The sequence below is a fragment of the Stegastes partitus genome, unplaced genomic scaffold, assembly GCF_000690725.1.
Source record: "Stegastes partitus isolate 25-593 unplaced genomic scaffold, Stegastes_partitus-1.0.2 Scaffold326, whole genome shotgun sequence".
In the NCBI taxonomy this organism is placed as follows: Eukaryota; Metazoa; Chordata; class Actinopteri; family Pomacentridae; genus Stegastes; species Stegastes partitus.
The window spans coordinates 114018-131546 of NW_007578057.1; the positions used below are offsets into that span (position 1 = coordinate 114018).

The 17529-nt window shown below is 41.8% G+C and overlaps 1 protein-coding gene across 1 annotated transcript; it reads left to right on the forward strand.

Annotated features, from left to right (window-relative positions):
* The first annotated feature begins 10199 nt into the window (after window positions 1-10199).
* LOC103358683 (prostaglandin E2 receptor EP1 subtype-like) lies at window positions 10200-16103 on the forward strand. The gene is made up of 3 exons (XM_008283741.1): window positions 10200-10397; window positions 12044-12963; window positions 15024-16103. Exons 2-3 carry the CDS (start codon window positions 12091-12093, stop codon window positions 15297-15299), a joined length of 1149 nt encoding a protein of 382 aa, XP_008281963.1. The 5' UTR covers window positions 10200-10397; window positions 12044-12090; the 3' UTR covers window positions 15300-16103.
* The last annotated feature ends 1426 nt before the right edge of the window (window positions 16104-17529 follow it).

Genomic DNA, 17529 nt, shown 5'->3' on the forward strand with positions numbered 1-17529 from the left:
TATTCAAAGCAAACTATTTGAGAGCCGATAAGTGGTTTAACCGTCTGAGCTGCAGTGTTCCCCCTCAGCCGGTGAGCTTTAATGCACAGGACCAGCTGAGTGTGTTTCCATCAAGACCGGTCTCAAGGCCAGATTTCAACAAATGGGCCTTTAGCTCACTGCTTCGTGTGGCAGAGCTCTGACAGAGTCCACTTCAGTGAATGTTTCTGAAGAAGCTATGTGCAGTTTTTACAGCTGCACTGTGAAACGCTCCTACAGTAACACAAAGCCAAACACAACCAAATATGAGAGAAAATGTTCGTTCTGAGACGTGATAGAGTGTGCAGCCATGCCAGTGGAAGTGTGCACTTGACTTGAACGCTACTAAATGGCCCATTAACATTGCATTTCATTCCCATAGATATTTGCCAGCAGAGACCTCCAACTTGTAATAGGTTTAGTAGGCATTTTATTATCCATTATGATCACTGGTAAACACAAAGTAGCTGCGATAACCTCTTGGCTTTGTGTGAATAGCAGCACGTCATCACCCTGGAAACTTCATAAATGTAGCGTCAGAGTATTTTTTAACCTAAATCATGACACTTTTTCTCAATTTAATCAAGTAATTTTGGTACCTAGACTTAACAAACACAGAGTGAAAAACATCTAATAGGAGCAAAAGGAAAAACAAATCTCAGGTCAAAACATAATACTGTAGGACTAGTCCAAGATGGGACTAGAACCTTCAAATTTGAACTTTTCTTCCTCTTTGTAGGTGCAAAAATGTGGATCCACCACTATTAACTGGAGTGATAACAGCCAACTGAGAATATTAGAAGGTGGAAAAGGTTCCTACTGGTCCATATGTGTGATAACTTCCATTTAAGGGGCTGATGACATCTTAAAAGGAAAGAACTTTGAGCATTTTCACACTGACTCACCAAACACACTGAAGTACATTTGTGAAGTATCATAAACACAAATAACAGCTGAGACTGATGGGGATTTAGAGGCCAATCTCCTCCCCAACTCACACTGAATCTCAAAAATAGACACCATTAGACCATTAGACCATAGCATTGTCTCCGTCATTTTGCCCTTTTCAGGTGGAGCCATGTAACATGTGGTTTATGTGGTGAAAGGATTTTTTTTCAACTCAAACCTTATAAAAAGCTTAACCAAGTAGTGTTGTTGCCAATGTGTGACCAAACAGTGGATCAAAATTAAACTTAGGTCACAAAATTTAACAAAACTAAATGGAAAACGAATGGTCCAACGTTGGACATGAACCTCTTGGGTGATAATCTTAAGAGTTAGACTTTGCCACCAACCCCACTCGTTAACAATGGTGGTGAATTCAAAACTGAAAAAAATCTTCTTGGTCTGTTGGTGTCAGATATTGACGCAGTTGGCAATGATGTCAAGGGAAACCTTCTGTGCAGCTTAGATACACCAGCAGCTTTGACAAAACTGCCGCATTTGACATCTCGAGAATGAGAACGTGTGATGGCGCTTGATGAAAACACTCAAGATCATCTAAGTTACTAAAAGTCACCCTGTTGGGGGCAAAAATGCCTCTTGCCAAATTTGATGGCAATCCATCCATTTGACTAAAAACCACCAATGAAATCCTCATGACTGAGCTGACAGAAAAGTCAGGCGATCATCTCGGGGGACCATGGATACCCAATGGATGCTCAACCTTAGAACAATCCAGTCAATAGTTGTTGCATTTCAGTCCGAACCAAAGTGGTGAACTGACCAACAGACATTGCTGTTCCAACCACCATGACTAAAGATTTATGGTTCTTTAAATGTTTTCCTGCAAAACAATCAGTCCTCTCTGGATGAATTTGTTAGCAATTAGGTGTCATGTTCTTGACGCACAACTGACAAGAAATGATGCAATGAGCTGAACGTGCACCAAACACATTTGTGAGTCATTGTTGACTTTGCATTGGAGCGCTGTTTGTTTGTTGAAGTCAGAATCCAACTGGTTAACTTTGCTTGTTGATGGATTTACTTTTGGATTAGAAACGAACAGCATTACGAGTCGATTAGCTCCGAACACGTTTGGGGACCGCAGATGACCTTTGGGTGTTGCGTAACGTAGCACCTGGACCAATGAGACCTGTCTGCAAAAGTTTCCACAGCCAGTGTTTGGCAGCGCTTTGTGATTAGCAGTGTTTGCTCTGCTAGCATGCTTTGCTGCTGTGTTTGACTTGTGTTGACAAGCATTAAGGCTCTGCACACCACGAGTCTCGCATCTGCACTGCGGAAAAACTGAGAACGGAAATAAAGAAATTGTAATTGCACAGGACAGTTTTGGACTTCACACTCGAATTAGAGTCTTCCCATGATTTCCTAAAGGTCACTTTTATATTAAACTTGATGAGAAGTGCCAGCATAATTACAGAAACCTGTATAAACTATTATACGTGTATTACTTGGTGTTTTGTCATTTGTTTCCCTTTTTAATGTAATGTGGCACTTTTCAAATGCGTAGAACTTTAAGCCAAAAAACTTCCCCAAACAGGAAAAGAAAAAGAGGTTTGGTTTTGTAAGCAGTTTTATGGATAAAGCTGACGTTTGTCTACTTCCTTTGGGGGAACGTTAAAGCTCCTTTTATGTACGACCAATGGATCCATTGGCTGTATGATGCTCATATCATCTGATTTTGCAGAATTTTTTAGTGTTTCTGTGATGGAATGATTGAAACACGTCGTTGAAAAACAATCGCACATTGTGATTTTTTTCATTAATTTATTGGCGGTCTCTATATAGGTCGAAATTAGAGGTCAGAAGTATACATACAGCAACATTAATATCTCGGTTATTGTCTCTGGGCCATTTTCACCTCAGTTAGACATTTCTGGTAGCCGTCCACAAACTTCTGGTTCCGTCTTTGAACATTCCTCTTGACAGAAATGGTCCAGTTCAACTAAATTTGTTGGTTTTCTGCCACAGACTTGCTTCTTCAGCACAGTCCACAGGGTCGTAGTGGGGTTTAAGTCAGGACTTTTGGGGAGACCAGTCTAAAATCTGAATTCTATCATCCACAACAGATAGTGACATATATGCCACCTGCCCAGAGCCAAGCAGTAGACAGATAAAGCATCTGGGGGTCATTACTGGAGCAGATTTTCATAGATTATCCATAACATTTTGTTTTTTCAACTTGTACATCAGCCTCCTTGACTGATAATAATCAGTACTGGAATCGGTCCTGAGAAAACATTTTGCTAGTGAAGCATCATGGACCATTGAGCTGCTCAAAGGTGGTGGAGACCAAAAACAAAGCTAAAAGAGAGGCACAAACAGGACTTTTATTTCCCAGGTGGCCAGAAGCAATGCATTAACTGAAGTGGTGTGTTTATGGCTTGTTGCACTGCCCCACAGTGGCTTTAAGAATCAGCTAAAGCAGCTTTAATTAAAAACTGCTGTTGCCAACTTCCCTTCAAGGGCAAGGGCAAGTAGGAACAAGCTTAAAGTTACTGCCTTGGGTAGAGACGGAGGTTGGAGTTTAAAATAACCCCAACTTCCCACGTGTTAGAATGAGAAAACAAGCTGTGAAAAAAAACAGTGTTGCCCCACTTCCAAGGAACAAAGAGCTGTTAAAGAGTGAAATTCATCAGTAAACTTGTGTCCTGGAAACACTGAATGATAATAAAAATGACTTAGATATAAAAAAAAATCCTTTAAAGGAGATATTTTTAGATCGCTGACCAGGCGCTTGAACTTTGAGTGTCTGATCAGGACATTTTGCAGCAAACGCATCCGTCGGCCTTTGATGATGCGCTGCGCCCTGCAGGTCCGCCATTACATAATCACACATTACACATCACGAGCCTCATAAACCAGCAGTGTTTCTTAACTGCAGACGGACTGAGCTGAGCTGAGACTCGACTTGTGTTGTGCATCGAGGTCCTCTGCAGCGGCGACTTCTCTCTTTCTGCCGCCGACCTTTTCAGACCGAGGCAGTCGCTCTCGCACATTTCGTATTCACTAATGGACTTTTCATTAGATTTTTACAGTAACTAAATGATAAGTGGTGTCTGCTCTCGTGCTGCCGTTATTTCACACTTCACCGAGTCCAGGAAGTGGCGGTTCATTAAGTGCGCCGAGTGAGAGACAGGAATGATAATGTGGGCAGTTCGGTGACGAGGGCTGATTATGCAGGCAGGGCCGGGCATGCACAGTGGACAGCAGGCAGAGTGTGAGTGTGTCCGAACATGTGCAACGCTTTAACATCAGAACCATATTTAGAGGAGAGTGCGTCAGCGGTTAGCAGCGGAGGTCTGACTCTGCAGTGGCCGTCACATGTGACACCCTGAGGATCCTGATGAAAAGGTCGTCTGAGGCGTTACAGATCCTCACCAATTGACACCTCCTGCACTTGCATTTGAAAAGGGATAGAAGCTGCATTTTGTCTTGACTTGAGTGAAAATGTAGAATTAACATCTCTAGTACCTACAGTCTTCAGTCAGTGGCTCACTACACCCTGTATAGTGCACTATGTAGGGTGTTGCAGTGCTGTCTGAATGTTAAGTGACAATTGTTGCACCCTATGTAGTGCATTCAAAATATCCCACAATGCACTGTGAACAGTATCTAAGCACCATGCATTGCCCGAATGAGACGGACGAGAGCGCCAAAGCTTGTCATTAAGAAATTTCCCGTTTCGAATTTGATGCATTTGCACTACGCTGCACAAATCGCAGCTAGCGAGCGACTTAATTAATACCAAGTAGTGTCCAAAATGTTGCTTTGCCGAGGTGCCCCCTACATAGTTCACTGTATAGTGGTCCCTAGAGCAGGAGTAGGGAGTGAGTGGAGGAGTTCGGACACAGCCAATGTCATTCAAACACACTTCAAGTTCAGTAACTGTGAATAAGACAGAGTGCATACTGGTGGGGGGTTTCTGAAAGCTTTCAGACCCCTTGACTTTTTCTGCATACAGCATAGATTTAATTTAAATGGATAAAACTGAAAACTTTGAGTCTTCTTGAGTAATTGTCTACATATGTTGAACATCTGGATTTCAGTGATCCTCTCCGGTCATCAAGTCAGATTGGGTGGAGGCACCTGTGAGCTGCGATCTTTCTCCGTAGACGTTCTGTGGAATAAAACTCTGGCTGGGAGGAAGTCAGAGGTTTGCCCTGAAGCCACCCCAGTGTCGTCTTGGCTGTATGCTCAGGTTCCCGTGGGACCGACAGCAGCAAGGAAACTGTGGTTTCCTGGTCACTCATCGAGGCCATCTTGGATATCCCTTGTGTTTGAGTCAACTCTCCAGGTGTCTGAGAAAGACCTTTAGGATTTTGGAGGGTTTTCTCTCGAGCCTCAGACCCCTAGATGACCCGTCTTCTGCAGCTTTGTTGCTTCACGTCTTTCAGAGGAAGTCTAGAATAATTTTCCTGTTTTGTCTATGTGGTTTCAGTACGTGCAGGGATGCACTGTAACAGAATCAGCAGGAATTTATTTAAGTTGGAACTTTAGAAGTTGGATGATTTCAAGATCAGAACAGTTAATTTGTAAGGACAGATCCTCATTAGGGATTTACAAAACGAGTCAGGAAAAAAAAAAAAGATTAGAAAACAGGTAAGACAGTAGCCTAGACAACGCATTGGTTATGTGATGAGCAGTTAAACATACAAGGTTTAATAAAAAGTAGAAAGACTTGAGACACACAGCTCCCAGTGCTCCTGCTACATTCTCTGGGAGTCTTATTGGGACTATTTGGAGGTGCACATTTGCAGTTTCACCATGGACCCCGAAAGAGAGCAAAGACAAATTCTGTCAGACTGACCTGACCATCATGTCAAAGATCATCACTGGTGATGTGAGTCTTCAGTGAAAGAGCTTCATATCGTAGGCGGGTAGTGCCACAGTTTCCCTACATCATATCTGTTCCCTGTAGCTTCTTCCTCTTGCCTAAACTGTTGTGACACGGTGAAGGTGATCCAGCGTGGCCAGCGGATGATTCACTCACAGAATGGGACTTCCAGGGAGTATCTCTGCACAAGGAGAGTATTTTGAAGGAGATTGTGGCTGAATTTGAATTAATAGATGCAGTCTTGGATGTTCTTAATTGCACCTTGCATAATTTATGTTATGCATAAACTGTAAAGTCATTAGGAGCTTTATATATATATTTATAAAGTTCCAGTTCCCATAATTGCTCACGTAAACATTTTGTTTTTAAGTTGTAATTTGAGACACACCATTAAACAACAAATACCAGTTCCATATTATTAAGAAACTTTGCTTTTTCAAACACAAGTTTAATCTTCACTCCCACCGAAGTAATTTTTAGTCACTTCCGTATCAACTGACAGAGATTATTTTTTTTGTTATTGCAGATATTTATTCTGAAGCAAGTTAAAAGACGTACTCCTTTCTAGAAGTATTTGTGAGTCACTGACTTTTCAGTCTCAAAGTTGTTTGTATTGCAAAGAAATTCTGTCATAGTTTGACCTAAAAAAACTAAACAAAAAAGCCAACCTAATAATAGCGACAGCTTTGTAATGTGATAAGCAGATCTGATTGATTTGTTCTGGTAATCTAAATACAAAAGAAGTGATTTACCAAAACTAGCCTTTTTCGTCAGACACAGAGCAGTTCTGTGGAAGACTCCCTGATTTAACAATGCTCCTCAGAGACTTTAAACTCCATATTCTGTGTCCCCAAAATCCCACAACCACACCGCTGGGTAGGACGGACGGATACGCTGACAAGCTCCGTGGAGACGTGGTTAGGATGAGATCTACTGCTCAGGCAGGACACTTATTAGAACACATGACTTTATTTTTTTGAGACATACAAGTATTGAGACTGGAGCAAGTATTCAGATCTTTCAATACGTCCTCATGTTGAAAGGATTCATATCAACGCAGAATATTACTCGTGAGAAATAAATCCTGAGCGGTAATGATAACAAAAGTGAGCTTGTTTTGTTTAAAGTCTCACACATTTTCATGGTTAGCCCAAGTGTTTTTTTTTTTTTCAGTACACTTTCTTTAAAACAGTGAACAACTGATTGTGTATAAAAACCAACGAGCGTGACATGCATAATTACAGAAAAATGTCCGCAGTGATTATGATATCCTCTGCAAATAAATTCAGGAAGTTTTTGTGGCTGTGTTTTCTTGCAGTAAGTCAAAGAGTGGTTTGACAAGCAGACTGCAGCCAGGAGTATCTGCATGCTGCCATATTCTTCTTCTTCTGCTGCTGCTGTGGATTATTTGAAACTGAAGAAGCGCCTGTCACAAAATGAGTCTTAGGTTAGACCAACAGTGTGAGGCGGTCGAGTGAAACATGTAACTGTAGAAATCAGTCCCATATTTTGCCCCTTTTTCAGCAAATTAGTTAAAATACATGTCCTCAAAATGTGCTTTTCAGTTTTTCCAATTCAAAATACTGCAAAAGTAGTTCATGACACAATGACTGTACAACCCCTGGTTTTACCAAATTTCTCCTCAGGCATTATTTTTATTCTATTCTGTTCTATTCTGTTCTATAGCTGTATCACCACCGCTGTCCCCGCCCCCTTCAGGAAGAAAACCCACTCTGTGTACGTGATTGACAGCGAGCAACGAAACAGTAGCTGACACAGACATTAAGGAGTGTGTGAGACCCGGACTTTCTATCCGAGTGATCATTTTACAGAACAGCTGTTGTGTTACTGGTCATTTGTCTGTATTTCCAGCACTTGTAGGCAAATACTTGGACTTTTCATCTATTAATATCTTTTTGCACATCAACAACTCTCACTACAGACACACAACTCTCGATGCACATTTACAAATAGTTTTGCCACGATAATACCCCCATAAATGTCCCTCAGCTTTACAGCTTCCACAGAGTTCTGACCTGTGAGCATGTGGTCAAAGCTAATGTTAACATTAGCGGCACCACTAAGGATTCTCCTATTGTTGGGGGGTACACTAAGCAATTCATTGGATTTTCAGTTCTGTAGATGCTGGGAGTGCATAAAGCCTTTTGTGTTCACTCTCGCAGCCAACAGCAGAACATTTGGTGCATTTAGAGTTCACAGAAGCAGCTCTAGGAAGTAAATGGTTCGACTATGAGGCAGCTGTTCATAATGAAAGGCTGACCTGGAAGCATTCTGAGGAGTGACTAAAAGTCTTCATAAACTTTTAGTTTGCACCTTTAATCTTCTAAACACAATTGAAACAGATTTTCACTGTGTGGGATCTTTACGCAAACGTGATGACTCTGCAGGAACACAACTTTTTCTGCAAAGGCCAGTGTTTCTGGGGGATTTTAATAGATCCTGAGCTGTGCAATTCAGCCAGGAGAGTTTTTTTCAGGAGCACCCAAGGTCCAAAACATAACCGTCAACAGCATAACTCAGTCAGGTACAGCTGGTTGTCGGAAAGGTTCGAATTATTGCTGACTTGATGTCTGTTGTCGTCCATTTCAGTGTGCAACACAAAACCACCCATAAGACAGCTTTTTTTTCTTTTTCTTGTGGTTTCCTGTCTGCCTGCCTGCGGACAGACAAAGACACACACCCAGAGGTGGAACAAAAACCCTTAAAGCTAAGTGAGTCAGACATGTTATTGTGCTTTGATTTAAACTAGTTAGTTTTGCAAATTTAAGGAAGCTTCCCTTTAAAAATGTTATTTTTCTTACATCCGATCTGAATTGAACACCATTTTGTGGCTAAATAAAACCTTTTTTTTTGTGTGTTGTAACCGTCGTGGGTTATTCAGAAAGCCTTTAAAGGAAAACATGTTTTTGACTTAATGACTGGCAGCACAAACACTGTTTTTACAGCGCTGTTGTTGCAGAGCTTAAATAGATTTTGCGTTGCTACCTCGTCTCACCTTTCTGCCTCCTCTGCTGTCACTGCATTAACATGGAATGGGCCTTTGACTGACATGTTGCACACTTTGTTTTGCAGAGCAGACTGACTGCCTGTCTCCGTCTCCTAATGGCTCATCCTCCCCTCTCTGCTCCCGACTCCATTCCATTCACCAACATGGAATTCTTCCATTTCGCCACGTCAGGTTTAATAGCACGGCGGATTGACAGACTGCATTAACCCGGGCTAATGGCGCTGCGGCTGCACCTGTCTCCAGTGGCATGCTGGGTAACTCTTTGACAGGCTTTGCATTCATACTTGCAAAAGCAAAACTTAGATTTTAATGTGCACCTTTTTAAAGCAGCATTTTTCTCTGGCGGCACACACACACACACACACACCAGGCCTTGCTTCGCTGCACTGCCAGTCAAAGAGGACATTTTTCCACACACACAGCTGCAGTGTGTGTACGAACAAAGAGCCGTATTGTGTACATTAGCATCTTACAGCAGGTCTCTGTTTTGACAGAAGATGACAGTGAAATAAGACGACCTTTCACCGGAGGAGGAATGTCAGATGAGTGCTCAGATATGGCTGATTTGGGGACGATGAGACTCTGAGCAGCTCCAGACTTTTTGTCATAGTTTTACCCTGCAGCACTTTGTGTATTTAATCCATCTGAAACGAGCGCCGGTGCTTCTTCTCGCTGAGGTCAAGGCTGGAGCGTTACATCCTAATGTCCCCCCGTCAGTGGGAGTCTGGCTGCTCTTCTGGAGAATCGGAAAATCGTTCGCAGTCACAGCTCCAGAGTGATGCTCGTAGCTGCACAGCTGGTTTGCATTGATGGGAGCTCGAGGCTGTGGAGGGTTACTCAGACGAGTGTTCTAATTTCTAAAGAATTAGCAGATAAGACAAGTCTCTTGAGCAGGAAAAATAAATATAACCTGCAGACAAGTTGGAAAAACCTGACATACACCAGCATGTTCAAGCTTGTTATCGTCCAAGCTGCTACGCATGAGGTCACGTTTATTCCAGTTAAAACGCCATCGCTGCCCATTAAAAGCGATATCTGAAGGGCCTGGTGGAGGTCTGCCCTCAGATTTTAAATATGGCACGTCATTACAGGCTTAACACTTGAGCCCTTGATTGTTTGGTGAGGAGGAGTCAGAGCAGATTCTAAATATTCATCCTTCTTTGGGATTTCTCTGAGTGTCTCCTTCACTCTGTATACTCCAGAGACTCTCTACTCCGAGGATAGTACTGGTTCTCAGTGACGGAGACACCCAGAGGCGATGCGAGCGCGGTGCAGCTCTGGAGTATAAAAGCAGCCACTCAGGCTCAGAGTAACAGAGAACATGCTTGTGCAGTGTAACAGGGAGGCTGCTTGTGTTGAGAGAGGAGTTAGTCGCTGCATCGTCTTAGTTGCATAATGTGGAAACACCTCAGGTGAAGGAGACTTCCCACCACGGACAGACCCGAGACGACATCGAGAACAAGCTGGATTAATTTATTTGAAGAGGCGTCAGCTATGACTACATTTCAAAATCAAAGTGTTTCTGAGCATCTCCATGGATTCATTATTTCAAAGGTGGGTAGAATATATTTTATTCAGTCATGAGTTCAAGGACAAAATGTTTCACGTGAGGCTGTTTTTCCAAACTCATTTGTTTTTTTTTTTAAGTTTTAATCTAGTAAAATGTTAACATTGGTCAACAAAAAGTGGATTTTTTAAACTTGTTCTGACAAAAGTCAAGAGCGAATGTTGACTTTAAAGCATATTTGGAGATATTTAACAGAAAAATTACAATATGCTCTCTTTTTAACTATACTAAAGTACAAATTGAAGGATAAATGCTTTTTTTAATTGTATAAACACAGATTACGTGCATTATTATGTGTGTATCATTATCCATTATTATCATTCTGTAATTTTGTTCAATTTGTTGGGATTTTATCATGTTCATAATGAGATATTAAGAAGTTTTCCTTAAAAAAAAGAAACTAAATGTTCCAGAAACTAAAAACCTGGAACTAAAACATAAATTCTAATAAAGAAAATGAACTTTGGTGAAGAAAAAATAACTAAAATGCAAAAACTAGGAAACTATGCAACACAATTATAGTGTATAATCAAAAAAAATAAAATTTACAGTTTTCTTTACTGGATATGAATTCCATTATGCACCTTACTATATGGGAGCCTGGTGGGTTTGACTCTTCACAGATGATCAACAGGTCATAGTCAGCCTCTCCAGGTATACGTGATGCATTAGTTGATCTCCTGCATGTAAATAAATACTCAGTGTATCCCAGCAGTTGGCACGTCTACATGTATTATTTGATTTATCGCGGTGACAGTTTTGTTGCTGCTGCAGGACTGTAACTGCGTTTTAAAGGAATGTTTGCAGAGTCAACAGAAACTGTCAGAACTTGTTCAGACTCCCTCTCGCTGCCTTGTATAAAGAGAAAACAGCAGAGTGCTGGGAACTGTTTTAAAAAGGAGTCCAGAGCAGCTTTGCTCGCCCAGAAACAGAAGTTATTCCCCTGTGAGAGGGTGATACCAGCCTAGGTAGAAGTGATTAGGGTGAAGTGGTGGATGAGGAGAGGAGAAGGTTATTTAAAGTCTAATTTTGACCACAGGGAGGGTAGTTGTCTGCCAGGTGGGGTGTGGATCCTGGATGTTTTTTTCCTCTCCTGGATTTAAAAATAGCTCCATCGGGGGGTGATGTGACTCAGTTGTTTTGTGGGTAACATGATGTACAGTCACACATACGGGACACTGCTTGACTTAGATGCATTAGATTGTAATTTATTTGATATTTATCTTCAAACTGTTAAATCTGGGCGTGGTGCAAATTCCACAGCTTCTATTCTTACCTAATGATCAGTAGTTTGCCATGAATCTGTCAATTTTGACATCTAATGGCTTGTTTTTTACTAAACAAAAAGAAAGAAAGCACAAAAAGCACAGCGGATGTATTGAAACAAGGATGAAGTCGTCATAATGATTCCAACTATGATAGTAAAATCTGTTAAATGCATGAAATGTATTTTTATTATTTGATATATTTTCAAATGTGTTTTACTTTTGTTTTAAAGATAATTATGTGCAAATCAGGGACAGGTGCTTCTTTCTCCACATTATAAATATGCTGCAGAAGGTGTTGCGTTGCCACAAAGAAGATTCAGCTCATTAATCGTCCACATGATAACTGGTCCTTTTTTCCTTCTCAGGTTTCTCTCGGCTAGAGGAACCACATCCGGCCCACAGCCCGGCGGTGATGCTGGCCATGCAGCGCTCCAACTCCTCGGGCATCATTGCCTCCTTTTCCCTCTCCAACCACACCGCCATGGTGCAGGAGCCGGAGGTGGAGGCCGTAGTGGCTCGTAACGCCACCCGTTCGCCCAGCAACCCCACGCCGGCGGGCCTCACCATGACTCTGGGCATCCTGTTCAACGTGGTGGCCCTCATCATCCTCGCCAAGGCTTACAATCGCTTCCGGCGGCGGTCCAAGGCCACTTTTCTGCTCTTCGCCAGCTCCCTGGTGGCCACGGATCTGGCTGGACATGTGATCCCCGGTGCTCTGGTGCTGAGCAGATACTCAACAAACACCACACCCGACCCCATCTCCAGCTTTCGGGCAGATTCTGCAGATCCCGACGCCTCGTGTCTGTTTCTGGGAGGATGCATGGTGTTCTTCGGCCTGTGCCCGCTCTTTCTGGGCTGTGCCATGGCCGCCGAGCGCTGCATGGGCGTCACCAGGCCTTTGCTGCACGCCCGCCTGGTGACCACAGCACGGACTAAGATGGCCCTGACCCTGATCTGGCTCCTGGCTTTATGTGTGGCCGTTCTGCCCTTCTTCAACCTGGGGGCCTACACCAACCAGTACCCGGGGACGTGGTGCTTTATCAGGGTGATGGAGGGCACGACGGCCACAGATCTGGCCTTCGTGACGCTGTTCACTGGACTGGCTTTGAGCTCTCTGGGCCTGGCCTTCGTGTGCAACACCATCAGTGGGATCACGTTAGTGAGAGCTCGGCTAAAGAAGAGGTCGTGCTCCCAGCGCTGCTCGGCCAGGTCTCACGACACCGAGATGGTGGTCCAGCTGGTCGGCATCATGATCACCTCCTGCATCTGCTGGAGCCCTCTGCTGGTGAGTGTGGGGGAGAATCCAACCACATTTAAAAGAGGAACGTTTCAGTAACTGGTCCAAGATTTGATTTGTGTCTGCTTTCTAAAACCGCACATCGGTGTTGCATGAGGATGGGAAACACTCTGAGTTAGGGAAGTGTAAATAACTTTGATTATCAGCACTCACATGATGGGAAATGTATGTTTCTTTAAATGCAGATAAGCAAGTCAAAACCTCACAATAAATATCTGATTACTTTCATGAGCAGAGCAGATTTATGTCAGTAAAATACCTAAAGTCAATGCACATCCTCCTAAAACACAGTGTTGGGGGGCCTATATTATATATTGTGACTTATTGGTGTATTTGCTGAGGACAGATAGAACGATATGGTGATCAGAAAGGTACAATATCTCCATTTTCATTAATGACAAGCTGCTGTTTTGCCACAAAACTGAACTTTTGTGGATTTGTACAAATATCTGCTCCTACCAGCAGACATTTGAAACCATCAGTGATTCCTGTCAGGCATCAGTACACCGTGCAGCTGGAGGTTAAAAGCTAAAAAAGAGACTTTAAATTACAGCAAGCTGTTCAGTACAGCAGGAGAACAGGGAAGCTCGCAGTCATACTAACAGACATAAATTTCCGTTAGAGAAGCCGCTGTCTTTAATATCGCTTCAGTTGATCTGCACACGAGCAAAGGTAAAAACATCACACACTAATATCTACGTTTGTCTCTCATACTCCTCCCAGCAAAGGAAAAAACAAAACGGTTGTTCTCTTGAGGTTTTGTCTGGCTGTTAGATCCACTAATAAAACACTCCAAGGTCTCTCCAGAGTTATTTGAGTGGACCTTGAAGATAAGACTTCTCGTTCACTCAGGGTCAGACTGACCGAGACCCAAACAAGAGTGGATGAGAGGCAGAGCTTCCCATGAGAGGAAACGCAGCTAAAATGTGAAATATGCTAAAAAAAAAAAAATCCAAACATTTACAAACCATTTCAAGTTCAGTCACTCAAAGCAGGAACAGATCTTATTTAAATTCATATCACTGAGAGCCGACAGACTGTTCTGTCTATAACAATATTAACACTGAGGAGGTTTATTGCCCTAAAATAATTTAACGTTCCTCGTACAGTTTCTCCTTTTTGATAAAGTATCTGCAATGCAAAGGCAAGTAAGAACAAGTACAACTTTAGTACTTTACAGATTTAAAAAACAAAACAACGGCAGGCTACATAATCAACAAATAAGTAATGATGTAATAATATAAGTTAAAGCTTTGCCTTTACCAACCTGAACACATTAATGCCTCCATATTAATAACCCACTAATATGTCTTATTCTGAAATATGCCATTCTGCATAATGGTTCTGTTTTACTTTTTAAGTACATCTTGATGCTCACATTTCATATCTTTACTTCATTTAAATGCACTACTGTTATTGTTAACAGAGTATTTCTACACCATGGTGTCGGTACTTTTACTTAAGTACAAGATCTGAGTACTTCTGCAACTTTAGCTGTCAAGTTGGAAAACTCGTCTGACTCTCAACTCCCTCACAAGAATCAGATTTATATACCGTGTGTCAGCATCTAGGATTTGCATTTAATGCTGCACTGGATTCTACATTCATAAATGCACTATATTATACACATGGCAAATTTAAGACTAACATATCTTTGGAAACTTTGGGATCTTTAGCAACATTTAAAATAAAGTTCTGAGTGTTTGAACAATGCTTGGCTGCACAGCTTGGCTTCGTGATGCCAAACCCACCCTAGATTTCTCCAGATTAGTGAGATTAAAGGTGGAGAACAATAGCTGTTGCTGTTTGAACTTGTGTAAGAGATTCGCTTTTGCTTGCAAAGGAAAGAAGCTGAATAAAATTGAATCAAACTGATGAGCAGCACAGTTAGTTTCCATGATTTGGTCATAGTTATTGAGCTCATAATCATATCTCTTTCTTCAGGAAGTGAGCTCAACATTATCACAACCAAAAACCAAACATCTATTTGCTCTGGATCCATCAGACGATACAGGATGAGCCTAAAGCTGTTTTTTTTTTTCTTTCAGATCTTTGGACTGACGTCGGCCATGCGCTCCTACAACGGCTCCCTCCACAGTGACTTAGACACTTACAGAGGCCTCATGGTGACGGGGGTCCGAATGGCCACCTGTAACCAGATCCTGGACCCGTGGGTCTACATCCTGCTGCGACGCGCCATCCTCAGAAAAATCTACCGCATCACTAAAAAGCAGGCCAGCTTCAAGGGGAGCACGTTCCGCTCCGTCCGCTGGGACGTCAGCCCCTTTCAGAACTCTGAGAAAAACTCTGTTAATAAGATTTAAGGAAAGAAGGGAAGACTGGATACGTGGCATGAGTCTCTTTTTGAGGGATGATCTTTCACCTGTCAGTGCTGAATGCAGCTTTCAATCATCTGGATGTGAATTCAGTATTAAAAAGCCTTTCTGTCTTGACTGATGGGAATACGAGACACCCGGTTTCTGTAAATGAAGTATTATGAGAGTGGATCCAATGTTCCAGATCTGAAATATCAAGCTGAGGATGACCTCTGAGGTGGTTCGACGGAGTGCATGAGCCAATGTGACACTAAGAAAGTGGACTCATCCTAAACTGCTACTAGCGTACATGAGAGTGCAATGACAGTCTGTCCTCTGTGAGAGCAGATGTAAATAAAAACGATTTTGTCAGTCGGACTACGATGTGTTAACCTCCTGACAAAGCGGAGACTCCATCTCGTCTTAAAGCAAACATCTCAGCTCGAAAGCTTTGTCTTTAAATGCTCTGTTCTCACACAATGTAAAAGTCAATGACTTGTGTAAATGCTCACCTGAGCACAAAAAGAAAAAGGCTGTGCTTTTACCTCAGCATGAAGATGTGAAAAACGCTGTGTGTGTGTGTGTGTGTGTGTGTGTGTGTGTGTGTGTGTGTGTGTGTGTGTGTGTGTCCAGCGTGGCGCTACGACATGAATGTGAGTCTTTATTGCGTGTTAGTGAATGTATCTACAGTGTATGTATCCTCCCCGAGTGTCTGGGGACCGAAGTGAAGCTACGTGTCGCAAAAGCTAACTCAATGTGATGTTGTTGAGAAAAAGGGAATGTAGGATTATAGAATAAATGGCTGTCGATGAATGTTTCGTGTCCCTCTGGTTTATATTTGATATAACAACTTCACACTACCAACATATTAAACACACAACTAGATGCCAAGAATGAACGGCTAAAAGAAGCAAAATATGAACAAATTTCTCATCAAAATATTCTTAATTATGTTAATTTTATCACCTGAAAAGAAAGATGGCTACAGGTAATATACATGTTGTGTAAAATTAAGATTTTAATATAAATTTCAGCTTTTATCCCAAAAATAATCCACAATATTACTTTAAACCTGTGATTCTGGTTTCATTTTTCATTTTCAGTAACATCAAGTAAACTTTACTTGTGTTATATTTATATATATATATCAAAACTTCTTGCCATTGCTGCTTAAAAATCCAACAACATGCCATCTGAAACTATGTTGTAAAGCTGGGGAAAGATGTATTATAGGCTGATTACAACAATAAACTCTATAGAGCTCTCAGATACAGAGAAAACCTCCTCAAACCTTTCTACTTACAGACTCCATCGTCTCTCCCACTACCTCTGAAGCCTCAGAAATACTTCCCTTTGTGCTTTTTAAAAAAATTCTAATTACATGACGACATGTCAGCCATATGCATGACACACTGTTTTAATCTGATGTTGTAAAACAGAACAAAAACATCCATGTTCATTGTCAGAAAACATTTTATCGTTAAACTATGTTTTGTATTTTTAAGTTCGATCACCCGTGTGTCGACCGAGCACATGAGGAGATTTATGTCTGTCTCATTCTAAATGACTAGAAAAAAAAAGATAGAATAAAGCACCTGTGAGATATGACCGTAGGTTGAAGATTAAACAAAGCAGCTGCTGGTGCTTCAGCTCCTCTTTAATTGTCCAGATGGAGCCATAAAACTGACTCCGGACTGTATTCAGCTCGGTCTTCTTACAGAATGAATGTCAATATTTATGTTTTTGACACGTAGCCAAGTCTGAAAGCAGCTCAAAGCTCATGTTGGTTGTCTTGCGGTGTAAGCTTCATTTTTTTCTCTTTTATAAATCCTCGGGGTCAGCTGGCGTTACGTGAGCACACCTGGAGGTTTGAACTGCAGCATACAGCTATTCATAGTTTAGCTCAATGTGACTTGTGGAGACATGTTCACATTTGTGATACAAAGTCTGTCAAAATCTCAGACAGATAAGCTAACAAACATTATAACCACACATTTTTTTTTAACCTTTTCAACGTGTCCATACAGTGTTTTTGTGTGCCTGAAAGACACATAATGAGCAAAATAAGCAGTCGATGCTGTGGCCTTCCTGCCTTAGAGCTTGTGGTGGCACTTTCTGTTGAATAAAGCGCAAAAAAAATTTATTTAAAGTTTAATTTAGCATCTGCAGATGGACTCACAAATGACTTTTATACAACCGACAGTGATGAAGGTCAGCGGAGGCGTAGCTTACACATTCT